The following is a 17,915-nucleotide window of genomic DNA, read 5'->3' as shown; positions in this document are numbered from 1 at the left end:
TTCTTGAACTGCCTTCCTGTAGCGGTGATGCCACTAGGTGGTAGCAGTTGTAATGAACGGAAGATCAGAACTACGATCTAAGATCTTCTTTTCATATAGATTTTACTCTACAAGTCAAGTTTTCCTTTCCATGCATCCCTCTTGAGCGAGGCGCCCCACAGGCTGCCCGCCTCAAGAATCAGCGCAAGAGGTGACTTCTCCCAGTTACATACATTCCTTGCAGACGAGTCCAAGGCAGCGTAAGACACGTCAAAACATACCACAAAATACTGCACGAGGGAGTTACGGCCCCAGCTAGGCAGTCGAAGCGCAACGGTGACCTCCGCTACGATGACCGAGAAACTAGTGACAGTAGCAACTCGCCGAATTCGTCGCGATCAGATAATCCTGAAGAAGGCCTGACCCGCTTCAGTTCATGCCATTAATGCTCATGTTGCTTAAATGTGCAGTCGGCAGTAGCCGCCAAGACTTCCGGCGCCCCCGACGCACGAAACCAAAAAGATTTCTACCAGTTAGTTGAAGTACGCGTAACTGAGTGGTAAACAGTGGCTTCCATCCACTTAAAAGGAATGCAATAACATAGGAATGTGGAATTCGCATACGTAAGGATAAAATTCGTCTTCCTCACTATTGTCTTAATGACCACTGGAATCATTCGGGGCCACGGGACTGCAACAACAGCTGCGGCGCCGAAGGCAAACAGCCAGCGGCAAAGACGCGGTTTCAACCCTTCTTACAAATCACCGGGGAAAGCATTGTTCAATAGGTCTAAAACATCAGCAAAAAAATGCTGTGAGCTGTCGGATCCTTTCTACGAAGCCGAATGCGGGGCCCTTCATATAAAGCATGCGACTGCGCTGCTGGGTACCGATTTCTCATCGTCCACTGTAGACACAAACGCAGGCCAAGCGCAGGAGAAGAAAGTCACAAATCACCGACAAGTCTTCAAGCGGCTGCCTTTCGCAAGGCAAGCCAATCAGACAAGTGAAAAAAAAAAGCAATGGTGTGAAACACAAGTAGGTGATCGTGAGCAGTGAGTTCACTTTGTTGCTGCCTTTCGTGAGCAAGAAAGACAAATCCTGCAAATGGAGTGCCACGGGAGAACGCCAAGAGCAGACTGGAGACAAAAGTGAAACAGCAGCTGCGTTCGAAGCTTACTAAAGACGACATTAGATATTTCGCGAGGATCTACAGGGTACTGAGGCCCTACGGCGTAGTTCCAGTCTACCAAATGCCAGCCAGTTGGCTCAAATGCAGGGAACATGAAGTTCCTGATTACGAAACGCAGACACCAGACATTTCTCAATAAGACCAATGAGACACACCACAGCAACTCCCAATCCTCAAAGGGGGCGGACGCAGCACGACAAAAGCACATTACTCAATTTTAGTTGCTGGAATTCACAAATGACAGGCGAATTTAGCTGCTGAACTGTGCAAGGCTGTTGAGCTTCCCAGCCAGTTAGTTGTACGGGCTCTGGGGGGATTGCGTGTTTGCACCTTACGAGTTGTGAGGGTCAAATCTGGCGTTGAGTTCAAGTCTCAAAGTGTGAACAGCTGTTTCATCTTCCTCAGAGCCCAAAACAATCTGCAGAATCGTCACCCCGCAGCACCCCAGCGGCCTCTAAGCCACGATTGAAAGGTGAAAGAAACAAGAAAAGACAGAAAGACAGACTTGTGACAAATAGTGAGAATCTGAAAAAACAAAAAACGCACATTGTCTTCAGAGTCTAGAATGGCAAGTTGCTGGGCGCAAAGCAACTTGAAATCCATCACGACGACGAAGCCTCGGTCAAGGACGCTGCCGCAGTCCGCGCACATGTTCATGAATTCTGGAAATAAAAACAAGAAAAAAGCAAAATTGATTCGAAAACAAACAAATAATAGACACGAAAACGGCAGAAAGAGATACATCTGCAGCAATAAAGATGCAGATCGCAAACCCCGTTGAGGAACACCTTCAAAATTTCGCAGCAGCAAATGTGACGGAGTCGAAACAGAATTTTGCAAAATTTTCTCTAAGCCCGGGGCAAAAAAGGCAAGAATGCGTGCAGCAGAATGTCAGTAGGCCAGCAGCAAAGCTCACGTCGGAAGGTAAGCGGCTGCCTCAAGATGCCTTGCATTTGTTCTCTGGCGCGTTTTCTCCAGATCTGTTCCGTGGCCATGACCTGCTGCCTCTTTTCGAGAACTCCGAGTGTCTCGACACCTGGCGTGGCGTCAGCTTCCTCTGCGGAGTCGTCACTTTCACTTCTTTTTTCTTTTTCGGACGCCTCGGGCTGCTTCCCCGGCTTCTGCGGAAGCGGCAGCTCCCCCGCAGCTTCTGCTGCAGCCACTGCAGCCTCGAAGTCGAAGACCCGCGGCTTCGCCATGTACATCGTTGCAGGAGTTCCCATGCTGCTGGCGTTGCTGCCGCGGCGCAGCAGCACCTGCACAGACCCGTGCTGCAGCAGCACCGTGGAAGTCGCGCTGGAGCCTCTGTTGCAGCCTGAGACACATGCGCATGCAATCTGCAGCAAAAGCCCTCCTGCACAACGCTCCGAGCCCCGCGGACGCCGCTGCTGCTGCAGCGCTGCAGCAGTGCTGCTGCAGTGCTGCTGCAGTGCTGCTGCAGCGCTGCTGCAGTTCTGCCTCGAAACTCCTTTAAATGCCTTTTTCTGACCCACCCACTATGCCGTAGACGGAGTCCACAACCACCCGCTGCGGGCGAATGGCAGATCTGACAGTGAGGCCCCTGTGGGCGAGGAAAGCCACTTGCTGCTGCAGCAGCTGCTGCAGCTGGCCGCCTAGGCAGCCGTGCAGCCCCGAGAGGAAGCTGTCGGAGTGCAGCTGGCAGCAGCTCGAGCTACTGCTGCTGCTGCTCTTGGGCTTCTCGCTGGAGCCATCTTTCCCCAAGCTGCTGCAGCTCTCGCCAGGCGCAGCCTCCGTGGCGGGCTGGAGTCTTTCCGCGTTGGACAAGTCCGACGAAATCTGCACATAAGTCCACCAGCAGCAACAGCAGCAGCAGCAGCAATGCAGTACTCCCGCGGCCAGCGCAGCAGCAGCGCAGCAGCAGCAGCAGTGCATGACTCCGGCGGCCGCAGCAGCAGCAGCACGGCAGCAGCAGCAGCACCAGCGCACGGCTTCCGCTACCGGCGCAGCAGGAGCGCAGCAGCAGCAGCAGCAGCGCAACAGCAGCAGCAGCAGCGCGGTGGCTAGCGTGGAAGGCTGCTGCAGCAGCGCGCGGACTCACGACAGAAAGGACGCGCGCGAGGACCTGCTTGGCGCCCTCTCTGGCTCTGTTGGCGTTGACGAGGAGCTCGCGGAGTCTGGCGAACTTTCTGTTCCAGGCGAGGGTCAAGAGCATGTAGGCGGAGCCGAAGCGGAGGCCCCTTTCATCTTCTGCAGAGTATTCCCAGCTAGGAAAGCAAGAGGGGCCCCCGTTGCTGCGAATTGGAGCGCCTGCAGCAGCAGCAGCAGCTGCTGCTGCTGCTGCGGCGTGTGCGTCGACGACGGGCTGGCCGCGCAGCTGTCTGTACACCTCAGCGACCAGCGGCTTCTCCCACTCCCGGAGGCCCCCGGGGAGCCCTCCTTCGCCAGGAGCCACAAAAACTGAAGAAGAATAAAATTTGCAACATTTTGGAGGCCCCAAAAGAGCCAGAGGCCGCGCGGGGGCCCCCGACACGCTGGGCACCTGCAAAGCCTCCCGCAGCGCGCGCGCAGCCGCGGGGGGCAGCAGAAACTGAGGCCGCATCTTTTCACTCCCCGCGAAATCGCCTCCACCACTTTTTCATTTTTTTAATTGCAGCTTCCGCGGCGGGCCAGCGGCCGCTCGCCGGGCCTTCTCAAGCCCCAAAACACGCCAGTCCCAGTGGCAGTGGTCAGTGCAGCAGCAGCAGCAGCAGCAGCGGCTTCGTTCCCGCTGTTTAGACATTCTTCTGCAAACTCTCGACCTTTTTGCTTGTTTGATATTTGCTTAACGCCGAGACTCTTCTCTTAAGGCGGCTGGCTGCGAGAGCGAGCAGCAGAGGCGGCTGCACAGCCCCCCAGCCCACTGCAGTTGTGCTACTCTAACTCAACGCCCGCAGCTGCAGCAGCCAGCCTGTCAGGCCCAGTGGTCACGGGCCAACGCACCAGTGGACCACACGGGGGACAGCCGCAGGCCCGAACATTTTCTGCGAAGCCCAGTGCAAGTACTGGCCCCAGAAGCTGCCGGAGACTAGGCTTAAGTGTTCACTGGGTTACTTTAAATGCCCCAGGCCCACAAAGGCCAGCTAACTATATATAGCTAACAAGCCCTGGGTGCACTGCGTATTTATTAGCGAGAGCCTAATGCCCCTAATGGGCTAACTGCTTCAGCAAGAGGCTCCTCGTAAGGGGTTTATTGAGTAGTTTTTAATTATTGTTTTGCAAAACTAAATGGTCAAGAAAGAAATATGTGGCCAAGGGCACGCTTGAGTCTTTAGAACCGAACTGCGCGGGCCGGCGTGTACAGCGCAGCGTTCCGGTGTACGTATACCAGGGGTACGTACACCTGGTGTACGTACACCTGGCTGTACGTACAACGCCAGCTCGGAAATTTGAACTTGAACTGGAGATTTGAACTTCACTCCGAGTCGCTGGCAAATTGAATTGAATTAACTGTCATGGGGATTTCTCCGCAGCCCTTCCACGTGGCTCTTTTCTTTTTGGATTTTTCGTGGCGAAAGTCTTTGCCTCGGACCTGCAGCGCAGAAGCAATTCACATTGAACTTCACTTGAATTTAAGAATATCTCAACAAAAGTTGAACTTGAAAGCACAGACAATTCACATTTTTGCAAAAAGTTAAATTCAAGTTGATTCGGGGATATTTGGCCAAAAGTTGAATTTGAAATATCTACGCAAAGGCCAGTTGTTGGGGAAAAAAAACACCCAATAAACCCTCAACCCTAAACCCTAAACCTTTGTGCCCTCTCACCCGCCCCAGCTGCTCCGCCGCCTTCGCCGCAAAACTGTCATTTTTTTTCTTCCAAAAAGAATTGTCTTTGAGTTCTGCAGGCAGCGCTGAAATCCACCGGGTGTCGTCTATGCGTTGGAAGCGCTTGAAGCCTGCAGCACACAATGTCCAGAAACTCAGCAATTTGTCTCTTTCAAATTTCAAAAAAATAAAAAAAGAGAAAATCCAGCCTCCAGCAGTCTATTTTGCTGCTGCTGCTGCTGCAGCTGTCTGCCACACCTGCTGCGCCTTTGCCGCCTCTCTGACTGTCTTGGGGCTCTTCTTGAGCAGCAGTTTCTTCTTCGGACTTGGCTTTTTTTTCTGAAGTTTTTCCATTTTGTTTGCTGCAGCTGGAGTCTGTCTCGGGGGCTGCTTGCGTGGCCTCTGCCTCTGAGTTTTCGTTCTCAGGAATGGCCCTGGCCTTCTTCTTGGGCTTAGTCGATTCTTCATCATTTATTTTCTTCTTTTTGGACTTTTTGCTTGGCTTTTCAACAGCTTCTGCGCGCCAAAGCCACAGAGTCCACTTGCAAATCCATTCATTGCAAAGTCAATATCTAATTTGCTCTTAAATGCCTTTAATTTCCTGCATTTGGCTCCTCATAAACTCAAAAACTCTTCAAACTTCTCCCCTAAGTCACCTTCAGCCTCCTCGCTCGCCCGCGCTGCTGCGCTGCAGAGCTGCAGCAAGTCAAACTGCTGCCCTTCTGCTGCTGCAGCTTCCAAGTCCCACTCCTGCGGCGCAGCAAAGTTGTAGAACGGCGCGAACTTGCCACTTAAAACCCCAATGTTTTGATTAAATTTTGAAGATTTAAACCCCTTAGCCCTTATTATATTATCATATAAGTGATGATATTTGTATCAGTTGCTGAGTGGTCGAAAACCGCGGGCTGCTAAGTACTGCTAAGGAAACTGCAGCAAAGGAAACTCCCAGCCAATCTTACCCGCTTGCTTGCCTCTTTCCGAAGAGCCTTTGCTGTCTTCGCCAACTCCTGCTGCTCCAGAAACTTGAGAACTGCAGCGACAACGCGCATGCCGAGTTCAGCTTCCATCTTCGTTATGGGTGACTGTGCAAAGTCGAAACTTGGGAATCCGTTACTCGCCTGCTGCGCCTCTTCCTGACAGCCCGAAGCCAATTCGTGACAGAAAAGGCCAAAAAATGTCTTCTACTCAACTAATAAACTGCTGGCATCGGCAGAATAAGATGGACGCAGAAACGGCAACAACGGCCGAAAGCTCTGGCGCCCGCGGCAAACGCTGCAGAGAAGAAAGCTCTGCAGGCCAGCCCCGCCCTAAAAAAACAGAATTATCAACGCTTTTCCTTAATTGCAAAAGCTTTAAAAGACACTGTCTAAAACAATAGGTGAAATTAGTCCAAGTAGTTCGAGTCGATGCCGCTCTCCAGCCCCACATTGTGGGGGTTCCTTTTCTTCTCACTTCTCCACAGATCTTCGGGATAATGCAAAAGTTTGTAGTTTAGCACAGCATTTCCAAATATCTGAGCTATTTTTATGTTCAGAAGGATGAAGGAATAACTGCGAAACTAACAGCACCCTCACGGCCCCGGTAGGAAGCACCGGGAAGTCGTATCTCGCAAGACTGTTCCGTAATCTCTGACCACGCTGTGAAACTCATACTCTCTTCCCCAGAACTGACACTTGGAAGCTTCGAAGTACTTGCGCAACAACAGAACCCCCCGCGTAGACTAGTAGTTTCCGCAGCGCCACAGCCGCCCGGCATGCACTGGAGCACAACAGTGTCTCAGTGAAAATGCGGGAAGTGCAGCATGACAGTGGCAGATACCTATACTTTTCGGCAATTTTGCTAGCAAGACTACCCCAGAACCTAGCCGCTCAGGGACGCAACTCCGGCCACACTACCCCGCCCTCTCCAACAAAACAATTCAAAAATTTCACCGGCACGACAGTCGGCACGAAGTAGGCCTGGCAACTCGAGAATCTGAATTTTAAATCGCGTTTTCGTCTGCAAACCACTAAAGGCAATGACTAAACATTCGGCAAGCTGCTCGAGCCGCCTGGCAAGTCCATGGCGTCCACTCGTAGCGTTTCTCCACGACTCTAAGCTGCGACACATTTGAGGGTACACGCCAAAATGAAACGAAACGCCACGCTTGATGTGCCCATCAATTGTGGGACGCCCACTTCGCGTTAGCTTCATTCTAACACTACGGGTGTTGCTAGTTCTCACGCACAGCCTAGCTAGGTTGCTCGGAGCGCAGTCCTTAACAGCCGGCTGCCTTTCTTCACAATGACTCCGCCTCACCAAGAAGGCCGCCACTGCGAGTGCTCGATGCAAATAGAAGAAGGATCAAACAGGAACAAGAGCACTCACGCTGCTTTCTGAACGTCCGCCGCGGCTATCCACGACGGGCGCGAAAGCTTTCCGATGTCAAACGCATAGACAAATAGAGCCTATTTGATACCGGTGTTCTTCACCGATTTCACATAAGTCCGTGCATACCAGCAGACATAAAAGCTGCCTGGCTGACGACTGACCGAGCCGTAGAGCTCCTGTCTGGGGGTCAACGAAGAAGCACTTGGTGATGGTGCACACCGTTCCGAGAGGTAAATGGAACTCAGTGGAATTCAATGCTCCTAGATGTGAAATCCGCAACAAAGTGTGACCGTGTGACTGTCTTTTGGCGCAAACTTTGCACTGGAAAGCAACAATTGCAGCACACAAACCGCCTTGGCTCAACGCCTTTCTGAGCGTGATGATCTTCCGGCCAGTGACTGCTCTATGACGCCTCCTACGTTTTGGTCCAGCCGTATTGCCCGAGTAGTGACGCGCAGTCAACCGACTCAACTACGGGCGCGTTTCTTCTCGCTGCTTCTCGCGATGACAAACGCATCACTTGTTCAACTTTCCCTTTTCAGCAGAAGAGGCCTCGAGGCCTCCTCTCGCCGCCATTTTACACTCCAACAGAGCACTGCAGAACTCACGGGGGCACTCAGCGCTCCACGCCTCTAGTGCCGACCGGCGGCGCACCCCTCACACATTTTCTCCTGGCGAAAACTTTGCTTTTCGGATTCGCGAGCTGGCGGAGCCAGACTGCACTCTGTAGTGGAGGCTCAGTTACCCTCAGGCAGCGTCGCCTCGTTCGTGTTAGTGAGTTCTGAAAGGAAAGCACACCAAACCAGCCCAGTGTTTCAACAAACCCGCAAGAAAAGCACTTATACATTACATCTGCGCACACAGCGTTCTGCTATTGCGACTCACGTAAGCAGCAACTGCACTTTCTGCAGCAAAGCTGCAGATCCAGCTACAGTGGGTTCACACTGGGGGCCAGCGCTCACCTGCAAGTTTATCTCGCACATGCGCTAGGGACTCTGGCATTAGTCCTGCTGTGTTCAACGCATATTGGCGGGGAATTATGGGGTGCTGTACATCAGCAGCAGCTGCTACATGGGCAGAGGCAAATGCAGGAATGGCTGCGCCGTCGGCGGACTCCAGCAAAACTCCCGGCGCTTGAAAGTCCACGGCGCTGGCCTCTGCGCCCTCACAGTCTTCCAGCAGCCTCTGCAGAAGCCAAGACGCAGCACTTCACCCGAAACTCTGAAATAATTTAAGCTAGAAGCAGCTAAGAGTGCAATTTCCATAAAAGACCGGCTTTTCTCTCCGGACATAGAACGGTTCATGTTTTCCATGTTGAAAGGGCACAGCTCACCGTTCTGTGGGCGCGCTGCTGGTGCTTCTTCCACTGCTTTAAAGTTAGTTTCGAGTGTTCCTCGTGATGGCAGAATTCACATTCTGCGCCGTTGCGGCACCCCTTCCGCTTGTTGTAGTAAAACGCGCAGGGCTTGCAGCGGCCGCGCGTGTGCAGTACCCGCTGCACATCGGCTGCGATTCGCAGGCAAAACAGGCAAGACCGAGACAGATTTGGTGCAGGACTTGGAGAAAAAAAGGAAACGTTTATTTGCAGCTTTTGAAGAAAAGTGAAACACCGACAAGGGAAGCAGAAACGTTCTTTGGCACCGACTTGCGCAGATTTTCACGTTCGCCATAGTGCCGGGTAAAGTAGTGGTTCGCCTGTTGTTCCTTTGGAAGAAGGCGTTGGGGTCTTCTCCGGGAATGCTTCTCGCGACAGCTGCTGCCTGGACTGTTGCTGAGGCCTCCTGGAGGAGCTTCAAATCCCCGAGGAGAGCTGTCATGCTACTGCTGCTGCCCTCGAGGAGGTTGGTGTAGTCGTGCTGGCGGATCGTGGCGGCGGCCGCGAGCACATTCGCGTCGATCCGCACGCAGCGGCCGCTGCTGCTTCTATTGCCAGCAGTGGGCGCAGCAGCAGCAGCAGCGGGCGGCGGCCACGCGCCGCCCACCTCGCTCTTGGCCGGGGAAGCGAACTCCTGCAGCGCAGCAGCAGCAGGCGGCACCTGCAGCGCCGCCTCGCGGGCAGGCGCTGGAGAGCCCCCCAGCAGCACCACTTTGCCCGCGAGACTCCCGTTGGGCAAAGTAGTTGTGCGTCTCATGTTGCGCTGCAGGAAAGGCGAGCTATCGGGGGTCGCCCGGCTCGCCTCCGCGGGCTCTTCACCCCCCAACACCCCCCCCTGCTGTGCATGCGTTTGCAGCATTGCAAATTCCCCGGAAAGCCCCGAAACGTTGCCTTCGCTGGGCTCTCTGGCCCGTTCCTCGACCCCCCCCCCGGGCGTGTCTGCAGAGGTTGTCGCTGTCGCCTCTGCCATTGAAGACCCCACACTGAAGCACCTTTTGAACAGTTCGCTCTCCGTCAAACTGTTGTACGCCTCCTGCTCGCCCCCGCACACCTTCTGAACGCCCCCACAGCGCACAGGGACAACAACCCCACCCTTGCCGCCATCCGCATGCATCCATGCATGCATGCATGCATGCATGCATCCATGCACTCACGCTTGCACGCATGCAGCCACACACGCATGAATGCATGCATGCATGCACTCACGCGTGCATGCACGCGTGTACGTCTGCGTGGATGCATGCACAGCACCTCGGAAGCGAAGTCCAGCCCACCAGCACCAGCACCACCGCGAGCAGCAGCAGCAGCAGCAGCAGCAGGCGCTCACTTCCATCCAAGTTTCGGGACTGCCGCGGACTGCAGGAGTGGTGCGGGAGCGAGTGTTGCTGCGGGTGAAGGCTGGAGAGACGTGAGCGAGGAGATCTTCTTCGGGGGGATCGGCTTCGTGTTCTGCTGCATGCAGCGACTCGGAGGTGGCAGTGGGGCTGCCCCGTGCTGCTGCTGCTGCTGCTGCTGCAGCCACCCGCGAAGAGCCCCCACCTCCGCCCCCATGCCCACCGCCAGCCCCGTCCGCTATGGACTGAACACCAGCAGCAGCACAGACACACCCAGCTAGTAGTGGAAGCAGCAGCAGCAGCTGCTGCTGCTCGGGACTTTGGCGAAAACCCAAACGGCGCAGCTTTTGCTGCCGCTGCTGCTGCTGCTGCTTACCTCGAAAGGGCTCAGCCACGGCATCGGGGGAGTCAGAGCAGCAGCATGGGCCCCCGAAACTGGCCTGGGCAAGTTGTGGGGAGCAGCAGCTTTCGCCATTGCTGCTCTTGCTGCAGGGAACAGCAGCAGCAGCCGCGACAGCTCCAGGTACCCTTCGCGGCTCTTCTCCAGCTCCTGCAGCAGCAAGTTCGTGTGCTGCAGCAGCTGCTGCAGCTGGCACTGCTTGTAGTGCACCAGATCCACCTGCGCGCAGCAGCACAGACTCAGCAGCAGCGCACACAGCTCCAGCAGCAGCAGCAGCATGTGCAGCAGCAGCAGCAGCACGGGCAGCAGCAGAAGCAGCACGGGTAGCAGCAGCACCACTACTACCACGGCAGCAGCAGCAGCAGCAGCAGGGGCGGAGACTGACGAGGGCAAGCCTCTGTTTAAAAGAAAGAAGAGAAAGGTCCAGGCGCCCGCCAACCACTGCAGCAGCAGCACTTTCGAGCAGCAGCTGCAGCTTTAAGTCGGGGCCCTTAAGTGCTGCTGCTTCTGGGGGGCTTTCTTCTGCGGGGGCCTCTCTGGGGAATGCCTGGAAGGGGCGTGGGTTGAGTGGGGAGGCGACATTTCCCTGCTGCTGCTGCTGCAGCTGCTGATGCTGCAGCTGCTGCTGCTGCAGCTCCAGGCGGTACTGCTGCAGCAGCGCCGTCGCGGAGGCCAGGTCGCCGGGCGCGAAGGAGGCCAGCTGCTGCGGCTGAAAGGCGGCAGCAGCAGCAGCAGCAGCAGCAGCAGCAGGGGCCGCAGGGTCACCTAGGCCCGGGGGAGGGGGCGGTGTGGGGCTCATTTTCATCATTCGTGCTCTTTTTGGGATTTATTTTCTTCTATTCTCTTCGGAATTGCCCGAAAAGAAGAAGTGGTGCGAAGAAGGAGCCGCGGGCGAGCCGCTGGGGGCCGTCAGCTGTCTGTACACCTGAAGCGCGCGCAGCGGCCACCCCGCCAGGCGCCGGAGCTTCGGCAGTTTCTTTTTTTGAACTGCTCTTAGGGGTTTCTTGGCGAAGTCGGGGCCGCTGAGGAGCCGGGAAGGCGGGCTGGGGGCCCCCGGAGGCACGGGCAAGAGAAAAATGAGCCAAAAAGGCCGGAAATGAGAATAAAAGACCTTTTGAAGCGCAGAAATGAGACCAAGGGGGCCGGGGCCAGCGCAGAGAGGAGAAGACTGCGCGGGAGAGGCGTTTGGCTCCATCCCACCCCTGGGCGGGCCGGGCGCTGCCCCGAAGAAGCCCCGGGCTGCGCCCCGAAGCCCAAATAGTAAAAATAAATAAAAAAAAGGAAAAAGAAAAGAAAAGGCGCAGCAGGGGGCGAGGGGGGGAGGCAGCCGAAGGGAGAAACGCGAGAGCCCGGGGCGACTTTGGCGGCAAGACAAGTGAGCAGCGCAGGGGAAACCAAATGCAGATCCGCCACGGAGAGAAATAAAGAAAAGAAAAGAAAAGAAAAAGAACTAATTCAGATCCGCTCCCCAGCAGATTCCTCTCTTCCGAGGCACCGATAGGGGCAGGGGATGATGCAGTCAACCTCAGCCCCCAGCCAACGCAGCAGGCGGGCCCCGCGGCTGCTCGGTTTGGGCTGTCTAGGCCGCGCGGGGCGCGCGCGAGCCCCTCAAAACGCACTTCTTTTTCCCTTTTATTATTTGCAAACATTTCCTTTCAAAGTCCCCCTATTTTTAAGCCCAAACGAGCGGCAGATGCGGCTCAACCGCGCTGCCTGTGCCTCCGGTCGGCGCACCCCACATTGCCGGACTTCCGATGTTGCACTCCGCCGTGAAACTTCGCCTATTTTTTCCAAATTTGAAGCCCCAGAAAAACCACAAATGCAAATTTAATGCAATTCAAGACAATTGCAATTCCAAAACTCCCTCGGGGGCTCCCCTCTTCCCCTTGCTGCGCACCCTGCAGTGTCGATGATCGCTACACGCCAGCTGGCTGCCGCTCTTCGCCTCTCAATGAGATCCACCCAAAGCAGCCTTCACAATTAAAGTTTTAAATTGAAATCTTTAAATTATTTCAAGCAAAATGGCATTTTAATGCGCACTCGAGCTTCACACTTCCCCCTCTTGGCCGGCTGCTGCAGTGCTCCAGCCCAACTTCGCGATTAGCTGGGGCTGCCGTGTGCGCGCTCCCCATAGTCCTTTAAAGATCATTTAATTAATAAAATGAAATTTAGTGGTTGGAATTAATTATACTTTACTCCAACGCACTTACCCTGCAGTCCATAGAGTCCTCGGAGAGTCCTCAGAAACAATTTGCCGCTGATTTCGAACTGAAGGAGTCCAGCTTTGCGGCCTCCAGCCCCCAACCCCCACCCAGCTCTGCATGCAAGAGTGTCTCACTTGCATGCACTACCCAGGGGGGCCCCCAGGGGGCCCTCAGTGGGGCGAAACGCCCATAACTGGCCCCATTGGGGCCCCAGAGTTAGCGATTTCGGGCTTTGCTGCAGCCAAGCCATTAGTATTTTTGATGTAAAACCCACGGGGATGAGTGGGCAAAAAAGGTCCTTTTGCGGCTTCCAGCTGCTTTCGCTGCTGCTGGCAGCTGAGCTGCTGCAGCACAAGCAGCAGCACTGCAGCAGCAGGTGCAGCAGCAGCAGCGCAGCAGCCACGAAGAGACGCAGCAGCAACACTTTCCCCTGGCCCCCCACGCAGCAGCCACAGAAACCCCAATGACTCAGAGCATATTAGCAACTCCCAAAGGACACAGTTCGAATTCTTTCTCCAGAAAGGACTTAGTGAATATTGGCCTTTTTCAAAAAGTGCATATTATCCACTTTAAAACAACTAAAAACACATTAACCACCTTCTAGAAATATAAAAAGCATTTTTCAAATTCACAACTTCCCGAGGACTTCGTGCATATTTGCTGCTTCAAAGAACTAATTGCATATTAGCTGTCCCAAAGGACTTCTTGCAAATAAGCGAGGGCCCCAGGGGGCCCCCCTGTGGGGGGCCCCCTGGGATCCCGCAGGGGCCCTAAGGGCCCCCAAAGCTTGCCTCTGGGGCCCCTGGGGGCCCCGGGGGGCCCCCCCGAGAGTCCGCAGCAGAGAAGCTGTTTCTTATTATTGGGGGGTTGAGTGGAAGCTGTTATGGGGGCCCTTTTAATGTTTTAATTTGCCTTTTGAGGTCTTATTTGTGTCACTAGGGGCCCCCCAACTGGCCTGCTGCTGCATGCTGGGCTGTGGCTTTCAAAAGAAAAAAGAAATTGAGAAATAGAAATAAATTTTGACCAGCAGTGGACCACTGGTCAGCCCCCAGCGCCCAAACAGAGGCATGCAAGTCTAATGCACTTTGTGGGACTCCAAGGGACCCAAATTGATCAAATTCTGCACTAAGTTTGTATTTTTTATAATTGAACTGGGTTGGTATTTTTATAATTGAAAAAGAAAAGAACTTTTGACAAAAAAGCCTCTTAAAATGCCCAAGAAAAGCTCATAGAGTGTCCAAAAAGGCACTTTGTGGGGAAAAGAATTATCCAATTTCTTTAAATGTTTGAAACAAAGTGTTATTTTAAAATGTTCGAAGTACTTTGGCCTTTTTATTCTAGTTCATTAGACCCTACAGGACACTTATAAAGGGCCCCCAGACCCACCCGCCAGAGAGGGCCTCGCCAGCAGTCTCAGGGGCCCCCAGACTGGATACAGAGAGCTCTCGGGGCCTCCAGAGGGCCCCCAGGCTGGGTAGAGAGGGCCCTGGGGCCCCCTACGGGCCCCCCAGGCTGAGTAGAGCCCCTGGGAGCCCCAGGGGCCCGCTGGGTTGGGTAGAGTGCCGGGGGCCCCTAGGGGCCCCCCTGATGGATAGGGTCCGGGGGGCCCCTAGGGGCGCCCCAGGTTGGGTAGAGCCGTGGAGGCCCCCAGGGAAACCCTGGGGCCCCCTGGGGCCCCCTGGGATGCCGCCGTAGCTCTGCTGCAGCCAGCTGTAACTGAAGCAGAGCTGTGGGGCCTTCAGCGGAAATAAAATTAATTCAAGAGGCCCAGAAATGGTTTATTAATCCTTTTAATTTAAAGACAATGGTCCCACAGGGCTGGGCGGGGGGCCTCCCAAGTAAAATGCCCAGCAGCAGCCCCGCTGGTGCCTCTGGGGCCCCCTGAGTTTGCCTTCAGCAACGCAGCCGCTGCTGCAGCAGCTGCTGCAGCTGCAGCTCTGGCCGCAGCTGCAGCAGCTGCTCCTGCAGCTGTTGCTGCAATTGCTGCTCCTGCAATTGCTGCTGCAGCTGCTGGAAGCGCTTTGCTGCTGCTCTGCGGCTTGGCAGCAGCAACAGCCCTGAAGGGCCTCAGCTGCTGAGGGTTTGGATTTGTTTATATTCTGCTGCTTAATTGGAGCTTAATAATTATCAAAAACCAACAAAAATAGACCAAAAGAAATACTTTTTCCTTTCTTCTTTTTCATTTTTTTGGAAAAATGGACATCAGGATATTCATATTCACTGCTAGTCCGACACTCCAGTTGCAGAGTTTTCATTGTAAACTTAAAACAAATTAAATAAGTTAATTCCTGCAGATTTATTTGTTTAATTTATTTTGACTGCAACTGGAATGATCTTTTCTAATTAATTATTCTTGATTTAAAACGAATCAAATAAATTAATTTCCGCAAACTTATTCATTTAATATATTCTGAAATAAAAATAATCACTAAAGTTGCAGTGATCATTCTTAGTTTAAAATGAATTAAATAAATTAATTTGTGCAAACTTGTTAATTTAATTTATTTTGAATTAAGAAAGATTACTCAAGTTGCAGTGATCATCTTTAATTTAAAACAAATTAAAACAAATTAATTTATGCAAATTTATTTATTAAATTTATTTTTAAATAACAGAAGATCACACCAGTCACAGTGAACACTTTTAATTTAAGATAAAATAACTGAATCAATTCATACAAGTTTATTATTTAATTTATTTTAAACTAAAAAAGATAACTCCAGTTGCAGAGTTATCATTTTAAATTTAAAACAAATTAAAATAAATTAGTTTCTGCAGACTTGTTTACTTAATTTTAATAAATTAGTTTCTGCAAACCGGTTTGTTTAATCTATTTTAATGTTGAAAAATTTCAAATTAAAATAACTAAATTAATTTCTGCAGCACTTTGGAAAAGAAGCTTCAAGCTGGGGTCAGGTATTACCTGAAGAAAGATGAAAAGCTTGGCAGCAAATTGAAAAATAAAAAGCAATTTAAGCAGATAAATATACTTTTTAAAGATTTTTAATTATTGATATGCTGCTGCTGCTGCTGCTGCTGCACAAACTCTGAAAAAAATTCTTTTAAAAGTTTCTTGTGGCCCATAAGGACAGACTTTCCGCAAAAGTCTAACGCGCAGCTCTTACTAGACATTTAAGCCCCTCTGCTGCTGCTGCTGCTGCTGCTGCTGCTGCTGCTGCTTTCGGGTGCTGAATTGGCAGCTGGGTGAAAGCTGCTGCAGCAAGTGCGCGCCTGTTTCCTTAGGGGCAGTTGGCTGCAGCCCCATGGCCCAGCAGCAGCAGCAACAGCAGCAGTGCCAGCAACGGCAGCAGCAGCAGCAGGAGTATCAGCAGCAGTACCAGCAGCAGCACCAGCAGCGCCAAAAGCGGCAATGCCAGCTGCAGTACCAGTTAAAACAGCAGCAGCAGCGGCAACACCAGCACAGGCCCCGTTCCATTACCACTTTAACGCATAAGCGCTGCAGCAGCAAAATGGCAGCACGAGCAGCAACTCGAGCTGCTGGCGCTGCAGCAAGATCAAGCAGCAGTGGGCCCCAATAGTTGCCTGACCGAGTGCTGCAGCAGCAGCAACGCCAGTGCTGTTTGCTGCTGCTGCAGCAGAAGCCCGGGGCGGCCTTTTTGCTGCAGCAGCCTTAGAGTGGGGGCCCTCACAAGCTATAGGGGCCCCCTGGGGGGCGCCCCAAGATCTTGCTGCTTAGCCGAGTCATGCCAAGGCAGACTGCCGGGCCCCTTAGGGAATGGTTTTGGCCCCCAGGGCCACCTATGCTGCAGGGGGGCCCCCGAGCCTGCGGGGGAACCCAGTGGGGTACAGGGGGCCCCTGAAACTGCAGGGGGCCCCCCACGTTGCAGGAGGGCCCCCTAGGCTAGTGGAGGGTCCCTGGGCTGCAATGGAGGCCCATAGACTACAAGGGGAGCCCACAGCTGCGTAGGGATCCCTAGGTTTCAGGGGGCCCCCTCAGGCTACAGGGGCCCCCAAGGCCCGTGGAATGAAGGGGGGCCCCCTGGGCTGGAAATGGGGAGCCCCCTAGAATATTAGGGTGCTGCTGCTGCTGAAGGAAATTTGGGTTTGGGTCTTCCTGGCTCATCACAAATAAATAAATTGCTTTCATGACTTTTAGAGAAGTCTCTTAATTCAATATGAAAGAAAGAAGAGCAACCCGAGCTCAAGTGTCGCTCTTCAGCAGCAATGGCAGTAGCAGCAGCAGCAACACCATGAGCCGCGACAGCAGCAGAAGCAGCAGCGGCACGGCAGCAGCAGCAGTAGTTGCTGCGGCAGCAGCAGAAGCAGCAGCGGCCGGAATACTGCAGCAGCAGCAGAAGTGGCTGTGGCAGGAGTTACAGCAGGAGCGGCAGCTTCGCTGCTGCAGCAGCAGCAGCAGAGCAGCAGCAGCAGAGCAGCAATGTTGAAACACACGCTGGAGATTGAAAGCAACGCGTCTTAAAAGGCTCTGCATGCACAGAGACAACAAAAGGCCTCGGGGGCCCCACGAGGGCCCCCAATGCCAAAAACGGAAGGGGGGACCCCCTAAAGACCCAAAGTTCTTGGGCTGCGGCTGCTGCGGCTGCTGCGGCGCTGCAGCAGCAGCAAGAGCCACCGCAAGGCAGCACCCGGCCAGCGCTGCTGCCCTGGGGCCCCGGGGCCCCCGTGCCTGCGGAGGCCCTCGCCAGGGAGGAAGCCTTGCTGCGCTGCAGCAGAGCTGCTGCTGCTGCTGCTGCTGTTGTGTGCTTCAGGATTAAACGACACTAGCTGCAACAAGCACTTCTTCGGCTGCTGCTGCTGCTGCTGCAGCTGGAGCTGCTGCTGCAGCGCCCAGGGGTCCTGCAGCCGCTGCTGCAGCTGCACGTGGGGGGCCCCCCCCGCTGCTGCTGCTGCTGCTGCTGCTGCGAGGCCCGCCGGGGGGCAGCTTGTGCAGCCGTGGCAGTAGTCAATGTCTCTGCGGAGTTCGGGGGGCCCCCAAAGGGCCCCGCAGCAAAAGAGGCCCACAGAGACAACTAAAGAAGCAGCAGAGGCCCCCAGCAGTACCCTTATGGCATGCAGATCACTAGAGGGCAGCAGCCAGTCCAGGGGGGGCCCCCCATGGGACCTCAAGCTGGCCTGGGGGCCCCCCCGGGGGCCCACGCTGCAGCGCAGCAGCATCAGCGAACACACGAAGCAGCAGAAGATGCGCACGCCCTGCAGCAGCAGCTCCTGAGACACAGCAGCACATGCAAGGGGCCCTCACACTTACCGGGGCCCCAGAGTGCCCTGGGGGCCCCCTTCTGGGGGCCCCCTCCTGGGGGCCCCTTCTTGGGGGCCCCC

The 17,915-nt window shown here is 54.2% G+C and overlaps 4 protein-coding genes across 4 annotated transcripts; all 4 read right to left on the bottom strand.

Annotated features, from left to right (window-relative positions):
- Positions 1-768: 768 nt before the first annotated feature.
- Positions 769-3,730, bottom strand: ETH_00021900 (uncharacterized protein; the record flags this gene model as incomplete). The annotated part of the gene is made up of 8 exons (XM_013373259.1): positions 769-885; positions 1,044-1,117; positions 1,159-1,271; positions 1,506-1,588; positions 1,717-1,832; positions 2,087-2,485; positions 2,664-2,967; positions 3,230-3,730. 8 exons carry the CDS (start codon positions 3,728-3,730, stop codon positions 769-771), a joined length of 1,707 nt encoding a protein of 568 aa, XP_013228713.1.
- An 852-nt stretch (positions 3,731-4,582) lies between these two features.
- Positions 4,583-6,001, bottom strand: ETH_00021895 (nucleolar phosphoprotein p130, putative; the record flags this gene model as incomplete). The annotated part of the gene is made up of 5 exons (XM_013373258.1): positions 4,583-4,699; positions 4,935-5,065; positions 5,193-5,450; positions 5,591-5,684; positions 5,894-6,001. The coding sequence occupies 5 exons, from the start codon at positions 5,999-6,001 to the stop codon at positions 4,583-4,585; spliced, it is 708 nt and encodes a 235-aa protein (XP_013228712.1).
- Positions 6,002-8,041: 2,040 nt separating this feature from the next.
- Positions 8,042-11,221, bottom strand: ETH_00021890 (uncharacterized protein; the record flags this gene model as incomplete). The annotated part of the gene is made up of 7 exons (XM_013373257.1): positions 8,042-8,085; positions 8,267-8,489; positions 8,638-8,810; positions 8,950-9,733; positions 10,007-10,258; positions 10,390-10,632; positions 10,799-11,221. The coding sequence occupies 7 exons, from the start codon at positions 11,219-11,221 to the stop codon at positions 8,042-8,044; spliced, it is 2,142 nt and encodes a 713-aa protein (XP_013228711.1).
- Positions 11,222-17,141: 5,920 nt separating this feature from the next.
- On the bottom strand, positions 17,142-17,753 carry ETH_00021885 (uncharacterized protein; the record flags this gene model as incomplete). Its single annotated transcript, XM_013373256.1, has 1 exon — positions 17,142-17,753. One exon carries the CDS (start codon positions 17,751-17,753, stop codon positions 17,142-17,144), a length of 612 nt encoding a protein of 203 aa, XP_013228710.1.
- Between the last annotated feature and the right edge of the window lie 162 nt (positions 17,754-17,915).

The sequence above is a fragment of the Eimeria tenella genome, genomic scaffold (genome assembly GCF_000499545.2).
Source record: "Eimeria tenella Houghton genomic scaffold, Eth_scaff128, whole genome shotgun sequence".
Lineage (NCBI taxonomy): Eukaryota > Apicomplexa > Conoidasida > Eucoccidiorida > Eimeriidae > Eimeria > Eimeria tenella.
Note: the sequence above shows the minus strand (reverse complement) of the source record. Positions and strands in the feature narration are given on the sequence as shown.